The sequence below is a fragment of the Aulonocara stuartgranti genome, assembly GCF_965226115.1.
Source record: "Aulonocara stuartgranti genome assembly, chromosome: 23".
NCBI lineage: Eukaryota > Metazoa > Chordata > Actinopteri > Cichliformes > Cichlidae > Aulonocara > Aulonocara stuartgranti.
In genome coordinates, this window is record NC_138958.1 from 37,615,144 (window position 1) to 37,623,969 (window position 8,826).

The window sequence follows — 8,826 nt, forward strand, 5'->3', positions numbered from 1 at the left end:
ATATTAGTGCTGAAGTGCAGTCCCAATCAGATGCACTTTAAGTAATCTGCACTATTATCATAAATTATCAGAAAAATGTTAAGATTAATTGGTTATACTTTATAAATTTTACAATGGGTTTTGAATGATTTACTAAGCTTTTCTTAAAAGAATGTTTTGTGATATTTATAATAAATATAGAAAAAAATCTTTATGTCATTTAAAAATTAATATCACTGATTTCAGTATCATTGAACTGTATAAAGATCTGTTTTCTTAAATTGAATATCTTTATAATTTAAAAAGTATGTTCTGTGAAAAAAATATAGAAATCACCCTTTCCTGTGTTCCTATTTGTCCTCCATCCAGTTGCAGACATAGGTCCAGATTTACTATGCCGCTGTGCCCGCACAAACAGGGTCAACCTCAGGTTTGAGTATTATTTGAGGATTGTGCTCACATCTTATTTTGCCATATTGTCATGAAGTACCTTGTGTGCTAAAATGAAGATTCTAGTTTAAGTATTGCAGTATACAATATACATGTATATATAAATATTTTTATGCTAGACAGAGTTTACTATCATTCTGCATTTATTCTTCGTTTATTTTTTTTAACCTCCTTCAGAATTGAACATTATTGTTACAGCTGCAGGGGGGCAGTGTGTTTCTGGAGCAAACCCAAAAGCAGACATGGAAGGGAGGAAACTAAGTGTAAGAAAAAGCAAGCTGTTTATTTGACTAAACACATGAAATACAAAACAAAGCAAGGCAAACAGGGGCATAACCAAACTACACTAAACTAGGGACAGCTAAACTAAACATGAAAACTGGGACGAGAAATGAGAACATGAAAGTGAATAGGTAGATGCAAAACTTTAGCGTGAGGTAATCAAAACATGAAGCTGTACCTGAACAGTAGTTTGACAAAATCGTGAGACATGAAATGACGTGAAGCAAGATGGACAGACAAACCGACACTGAACAAAGGGACACAAAGGACTTAAGTACACAGAAGGGAAGTGGAAACACAGCTGACTTAAATGAATCTGGCACCACAGGGGAAGCAAAACCAAATACACTGAACATGGAAACCCCAAACTCTTCAAAATAAAGCAGGAACATAATGGGACTTAGACATGACAACACGACCTTGACAACATGGAACACGCAGACATGAAACACATGGCAGACTGGGGAGACATGGAACACAAGGAGGGACACATGAGAACAGATAAGAGAGACGCAAACACGGGTATAACTAAACATTAGACAAAGACGGCAATACAGATTTAGACAGAAGACAGGAAAAGACTCATAAACACTGAGACATGGGTGAAACATAAACTAGACTAAAACTCAACTAAACCCTAGCTAATAATAACAACAATACAAGAACTTAACATTATTCCAATATAACATAAGAACTCAAAAATGCTCACAGACCCAGCCCCATGACAATTGGGTGATCTTTGCCGGATGGAGGGGAAGGAGGAGTATTGAAGCTTCTCAGTTTGTAGACACTGATGGCAAATTGAAGACTGATGAAGACCCAGGTATTTTGAAGAGATTTTCCTAGTCTTGGAAAACCACCATGTGTAATATGCATATATGGCTCACTTTTTAAATAGTTGTTACTGTGCATCAGTGAAACACTATTTGGAATCTATAGAAGTTGGTTAATAATAAGCACTAAGGATATAATATTTATCATTTGGAGTCATCCTGTAGATTTTGTCATTATACCTGGCATCCAGTTTCATCAGTTGGTATGAGTTGTGGAGCTAATAATTAATAGCAACAAAAAAAAATATCATTAGTTTCTAGATACATTTCTGTTTTAACCTCTCTGGGTATTGATTCATCCCTAGTAAGCAGGTAAACCAAAGAACCCTCTATCCGATTGTTAAGTGATGACGTGACGAATCCTACTTCCGGGCCTAGAGTAGTCTGCGTTTAATATGGCTTTTGTGTTGTTAACATGTTTAATGTTATGTATTTTCTTCTATTTAATCTCAAAAAGCTCCTAAAACAGTCAGTGATCACTGTTGACCTCCCTCGGCTCTTATTACCGCTAATCATTTATTTAAGCTCAGTTTTTAAAACCTTGGGATGGGCTGTAGTTACATCCTATCCCATGCAGCAGTATATGAATGACTAACCTCTTATTGTGGATGGATTATCTCAGTTGTTCTCCTGGCTGAAGTTTGGTCCTTTTACAACATCCTGCCATGCGATTACATTTGTTCCTGACCACCGAGAACACTCACGTTAACTTTTATCGAGTGGAAAAAAAAGTTAGCTTGTTTATATTATGCTAACATAGCTGTGTTGCTAGCGGTCACGTAGCACATCATTATATTCCAGCTAGCCCAACTTCAGTAACCCTACAAACGTCATTGCTGTTTAGTTTTCTGTCTTCATTTATGCTGGAAGTGATAACAGAGCTGTACGTTTTAATTTGTTTCCAAAACCCCGCAGTCAGGACATGCTATATTGTAGTTAGATAGAAGCTAGCGAGCTAACTTCCTGCTAACTTCTAACTCCGTTAAATGTCATAAATTCCGTTTTCATGGATGCCTGGATGTTAAACTCAATTGTTACACCTGGTAGAGCAGAACGCTGATCATTTTATTAAAGGTGAAAGACTTTAGACAGTTTTTCAACTCTCAGTAATGCCATAGTGATCGTTTGATATATGGACCTGCAGCAGAGTTTAGGTCCAGACACGGCTAGTGACGTCAGTGTGAACAACAAGATAGGATAAAGATCTTTTATATTAATGACTGAATCCATAATTAATTATTTTAACGTTATGCTGTAAGAGTAATTTTGATATTACAATAGCATTGTCCTTCAAAGTCCCTGGATAGCACTATAATGGTTTAAAAACATGTATCGACCCTTTGGAGGCATTTGGCTGCTGAGATATTGTGCATTTAATCCAATAAAAAGACAGTAAATCAACAAGTACCCGAGAGCATGTCTACCTAATGTCTGATCCACTGATGGATTTCACAAATTAGCATGAAGCATGCATGCTATGGCTGGAGGCAATCAAGCTAACCGTTTGTCATTTAGCATACGTGAACAGGATCCAACCTATATAAATTATTGCTGAAAGCAGTAATTTCTTTATCCTTTAAAAGAGTTAATTTTTATCTTTAATCTTTATTTGCTCATATTCACTATAGAGAACATTTGGACGTGTTGTTGCATTTGACTGGATGTGCTCTGCAAATACAGCTTTATGTGCTGGAGTTTGTTAGCGTATAACTATATTAGCTCAGGCAATAATCAGATCAGGAAAGCAGCCCAGTGAGAGCCCAGTGTCCATTTAAGAAGGGAAAAAAGTTTTCACTTTGCTGACAAGTACGTACAAGTCAAAAGTGCAAACGAGTAATTATTAGGACTCAGGGCTATGAAACCTCTCATTTTCAGTAAAACAACCATGGCTAGGCAAGACTCAACCTGCAAACAAAATGGGACTTGGAGGCGGAGATTTGGCATAGGATTAATGGCCAGTGTTGGAGGCCACTGGATCCCCATGACAAAGTAATGAAAGAAAGACGTATGGCTGGAGTTCAGCCTGGCTGAGCTCGGGGGCCTCCATGCCTGACAAACACATTATGTGCCAGATAAACTGACGGGAGCAGAATACAGAAAAAGACTGTCAGTAGAGGAGGCACACTACAGTGAAAACTATGCCACTTAAAAGAAAGATCAGTAACTTGCAATACAAAGGCCAAACATTCAGCTTTCCACCAGTGTGCAGCTTGTTAGCTGAACAGAACCTGCATTAGCTGGCAGTTTTATTCTCAGAATTTTGTATCTGTTGAAAATTTATGCCATCGCATCACGAGCCAATAGACTGTTACAGTGAAATGCAAACCAACTACTGTTTACAACCAACTAGAAACAAATGAGGTAATGTCATGGCTTATTAAGGATTTTAATTGTGCTACATTATTCACATATTTATGTCAGAAAAAAAAAATATCTGGGGCAAATTTAACCTCATACAAAAACAGCTACATGGGGCTTTTCAAGGAGGCTAACTGGCAAAAAAAAAACAAAAAAAAAAACACCAAACGTCAAGGATGCTCAAATGTTTTGTTCTGAAAAAAAAAAAATATATAAAAAAAATAATGACCTTTACATCTGTCAAGAAGTACCTTATAACTCCCTTGACAAATACCTCGGAAAGGGAGCTTGCACAATTCACCCTAGCATCAGTCACTAATACTGAAGTGGCAGGTAACCTTAAAACTCAACAGGTCACGAACCACTGCTTGTGAGGCCTGACAGTGTTTGACTGTCGGTACTTAGGGAGGACCTAGAGTGAAGTTACTGTGGTTTTTTACTCTAGTTTGCAAAGCCTTCTTATTGTTTGGGTCATTTTTTTTGTTGGTTCTTTATGCATTAAGATTTTCAATTTGAGACAAAGAAGTCTTTCTCAATCCTATTTAATACTATACTAACAGGAAATGGGCTGGCATGCAAATGTTAATGTTAAAGTGGATTTTCGTACAGTGAGAACATGCTTGGAAATAAATAACAGCCAAGGAAGCCGGTGAAAACAGATGTTCACAACTTTGAAAGCCTATGATCTTACCTCTGCCCCCCCGCTGGTACATGATGGCTTTTGATTAGGATGCTCACACTACAGCTTCTGTTTTAAGGCTAAGGATTTTGTTTGTTACAGTCTACCCACTCCAGCTTTACTGTATACCGAGCCCCTTCAGTGGAGTTTGTGAGTCACTTGTGGCCTTTCTGGAGGAAGTGGATGCCCTCCCTCAGGAAATGAAGGAGCTACTTTAGTACACAGTAGTGCTATTTCTGGATTATCATCTGCTTGTTTCCCAGCAATATTATGGTTCCCAGTAAAAGATAGGAGAACTACCATCAGTGTTGGGAAGGTTACTTTTAAAATGTATTCCACTACAGATTACAGAATACATGCCCCTAAATGTATTTTGTAACGTATTCCGTTACATTACTCAATGAGAGTAACATATTCTGAATACTTTGGATTACTTAATATATTACCATGCTTTTTTATAACTACATGAATGTACTATTGCTGTGTGATTTATTACTATTACTGAAGGTTACTCGCCATACCAATAGCAACTACATTTGTAAATCTTAATATAAAATGAGTAACAGTAGGTTGACATTAGGTAAGGCTGCACTTTTTGTAGTGATCTCGTATAGAAAACTATTCGGCGCGTATATAAAAAAGGTCCGCGGCTCCAAACCGTAATAAAGGGACCTCTGGCTAATACGTTGGATTCCGTGTCGGGCTCTTAGCTGAAAACTAGCTTTACTTTGTTGTCTGTGTCAACTTTGCTAGCGAGAGACAGAGAGAGGCGTTGAAAGGCTGCTCCAGTGGAACTTATAGTTTCAGAGGAAAACACGAACACAGTGAACAGTCGAGTCTTAATAGCTTGCCTACAACTGGGCTCGTCAGGCACTCTTTTTGGCTGCAGTGGTCATTATTATATTTACATGCTTCCAGCTCCCGTTTCTGCTCTGTGACAACTCGTACTTTTCCACTCTCCTTTTTCTCCCTTCCTGGCGCTCACAGACAGATAACAGGTATGGCAGTCCATTCTCCCTGCAGCATGGACTACACTGCCCATGAGGCTACATTCTTTAGGGCTATTCCTGTAACACTCAGCCTATTGCCTTCATATTAAATCATTTAAAAAAATATATTTCTTCACGTCATTATGAGACGCGAGATTGAGACACAGGCATTTGAGCCTCTTAATGTGTGTTTAGTTTGGGTTTCCACCAGCGTGGAATTACCAAAAATAGAGCGAGCATAGCCTAACATATGAAACAGGAAAAGACCCCCATGTAATCCCTTTATTTTAGCAAAGTAATTGTATTCTGAATACCACCTTTTTAAACGGTAACTGTAACGGAATACAGTTACTCATATTTTGTATTTTAAATACGTAACGGCGGTACATGTATTCCGTTACTCCCCAACACTGACTACCATGAACGTGTAGTTACTGAATCAGAAGGTACAGTTGTCAGATTTTACAAGACATAGTCCTGAGGTCATGCTCATGCAACAGTTTTGGCCCATATTGAGTTTTCTGTGTGAATTTGTTGCATTTTCATGCTTTTCATAGTGATGGGACGTTCTGTATCGAGGCTTCGGAGCGTGTGTCGAGTAATGGAGGGGGCGTTTCCGCGAAGCGCGTATCGAGGCTTGCTTCATTTATGGGAGGAGCTGAAAATGATGACGTCCGAAGCCTCGCTGCCCGGCTGTACCACGTGACTGGTTCATGAAGTGGTTCGAACTTTGCCGCGAGATATGACAGCGATATAAACCCCTCAGACTTCATTCAAAAATGTGGGTGTTTGATGGAGAGTTGCGGTTAGTGAGAGTTTGGAGACCGTTTGGAGGTTTATGAGAGTGAGGAAAGTCAGGAGAGAATGGAGCCAGCTAAGAAGAGGAGGATGTCCTCCCCTGTGTGGGAACATTTTGATCTTATTCCTCCCAACAAGGTATGTAAATTTCTACAGAAGATGTATTTTCATGATACTGATGGTGCAATACAATTTATGTTGAGCTGTCTTGACTTTTGTACAAGGTGAAGTGTTTGCTATGTGCCAGGGAGCTGGGATATAACAACAACACCTCATCCATGCTTAGGCACTACAGAGCTTTGCATGAGAATAAGGGGGACACCGATTGTGGAGCAAGACCAGGTGAGCCATCAAATGCAATGATAATATAGGATGCAGTAATGTTACTAAATGATATAACAATATTATACAACTGTTATAAGTTACGTATGTGATATTTATATTTGTGCTTTATCTTTATTGTCTTTCCTCAGGAGAACAATCTCAAATAGATGAAGACCTGGTCAGCATGGTGATTGAGGACTCCCAGCCATTTAGCATTGTGGAGGACAAAGGATTCAAAAGATTTGTTAAATCATTAAATCCTAGCTATGTTCTCCCCACTAAAAAGGTCATAAAAGCAGTGAAAATTTAGTTTTTACAGAATAAAATGTGAACAGGCAGTGTGTAGCTGTCCATACCTCAACGTTACAAAAGCACAACCACTGTCCACACCCCAACCACACCTCACCTCACAGTAAATGATCATTTCCATTTCAAGCATTTCCAAATAATCATTTCCCATACTGCCACTATAAATATACACAGTATACTGCCATCACTACAATATACATGTTTTACACACTCCTTTTGTTGTTGACATTTACAGGCTGTGTGCAAAAGGCCACACTCTTCAAATTCATGCCAGCTATTATTTTTACGTCCAGTAGGTGTCCTGCTAGAGCAAATGAAGCTTCATGAAGCTTCGCGTTGGGGTGAACCAATTGGATGAAAAGCTTCAGTGCTTCATGGGGCTTCATCTGCCCATCACTAGCTTTTCAGTCCAGTCCCTGTATCTGTTCAGAAAAATTCTTTTTAATTACTAAGTCACTGAACAATGACATCAGAATCATTGTAGTATTATAAGACACCAACTCAAAAAATGAACTGACCAAAGAACCAATTGTACCTTTCTGTATGTCGCGCTGACCTAGTAGGTGTGGCTGTTACTCCTCTCTTCCTCCTCTTGCCCACTACCTGCTCTGTGCTGCTGCTTGCGCATGGCTGCTGATTAGACCTTGTGTGCAATCTATAACTAAGCGCGGCCTGGTGCGCGCCGCTCCGCCAGGTGAGCTGAATTAGAGCAATCAAGGGCTGGCGTGCCTAGTAGACCTTAAAATGCATGCAGCAGTCATTTGACCTGGGTGTGACATACTGAGAGGACAGCAAACAAAGCACAATCCGCTTGCAACTGTGAGGAAGACTTTAAGCTAGACGGGCTATCGGTAAGCTCTTGGACTCATATTTGCTGCTTATATGTTGGGGAACTATGGAAGCTCAATTGTGGAAATGTATTTATGCTTTGGGAAATAGTTACTGCATTTAAGTTTAAAATATATTGATATTAAAATGAATGTTTAAGTTTGAGTAAATTGTTTATGTAGATAGTGTTTCCCACATTTATGTTAATTAATACTAAAAATAGTTACCCCCAATCCTTGGTAAATCTTAAAACTAGTGTAAATATGTTTGGTTTGATTTAAGGAAAATAATTCTTTGTAAAAGAAAATCCTTGGTTAAAGTCTTTATTAAAATATTTGCAAACTCTAAATGTATACTTTAAAATTTAATTGTTTATAAAAGGTGTAAAATGCAAGGTAGACACTTTGTGTATTTAAGAACCACAGTTTATTTCATCTTTGTTGCTTGAAATTACTCAGTTCTGTGATTTAAAAACCAATGAATGTAAAACTAACTTAAACTGGGTTAAATGATAGTTTAGACAAAAGTATTTAGCTTTAGCTATGTTAAGTGGCTTTACTCAAGTGTATATATTTTTATTTCATTTGTCTTCTGTATAATGCATTTAATTTATCTGAATGATTAATGAAATGTTCTTTTTTTTTGTGTTGAAAGGTTTTTCACCCATCTACCTACCTACTAGCTGGTCAAAATAAAGTGAGTGAAATTCAAAGTCTGGTCTTTTTCAAGTGTGGGCACCTCACAGACAGAACACTTGACACTGTACTTTCTGACAGCTGCAAAACACAGGTTCCAATTTCTTGTGTTGAACCTACCTAAAATACCAAAGACTTGTGCAAACAAGTTAATTCGTGAAGATCTATTCGATGGAAATTTCAGCATAGTGTGCAGCCTGTCCTTAAGAATCTTTTTTTAAGGAAAGGTGGAGGACAAAAGCAGAGGTAAGAAGTAACTACAAGTCAATTCCTTAAGAAATGGGGAAAGAGGAAAAAAATCA

The 8,826-nt window shown here is 38.2% G+C and overlaps 1 protein-coding gene across 1 annotated transcript; it reads left to right on the plus strand.

The window, feature by feature from the left end:
* Positions 1-6,146: 6,146 nt before the first annotated feature.
* LOC309701355 (uncharacterized protein) lies at positions 6,147-7,386 on the plus strand. The gene is made up of 3 exons (XM_082525484.1): positions 6,147-6,506; positions 6,593-6,710; positions 6,842-7,386. The coding sequence occupies exons 1-3, from the start codon at positions 6,435-6,437 to the stop codon at positions 7,000-7,002; spliced, it is 351 nt and encodes a 116-aa protein (XP_082381610.1). The 5' UTR covers positions 6,147-6,434; the 3' UTR covers positions 7,003-7,386.
* Positions 7,387-8,826: the final 1,440 nt, after the last annotated feature.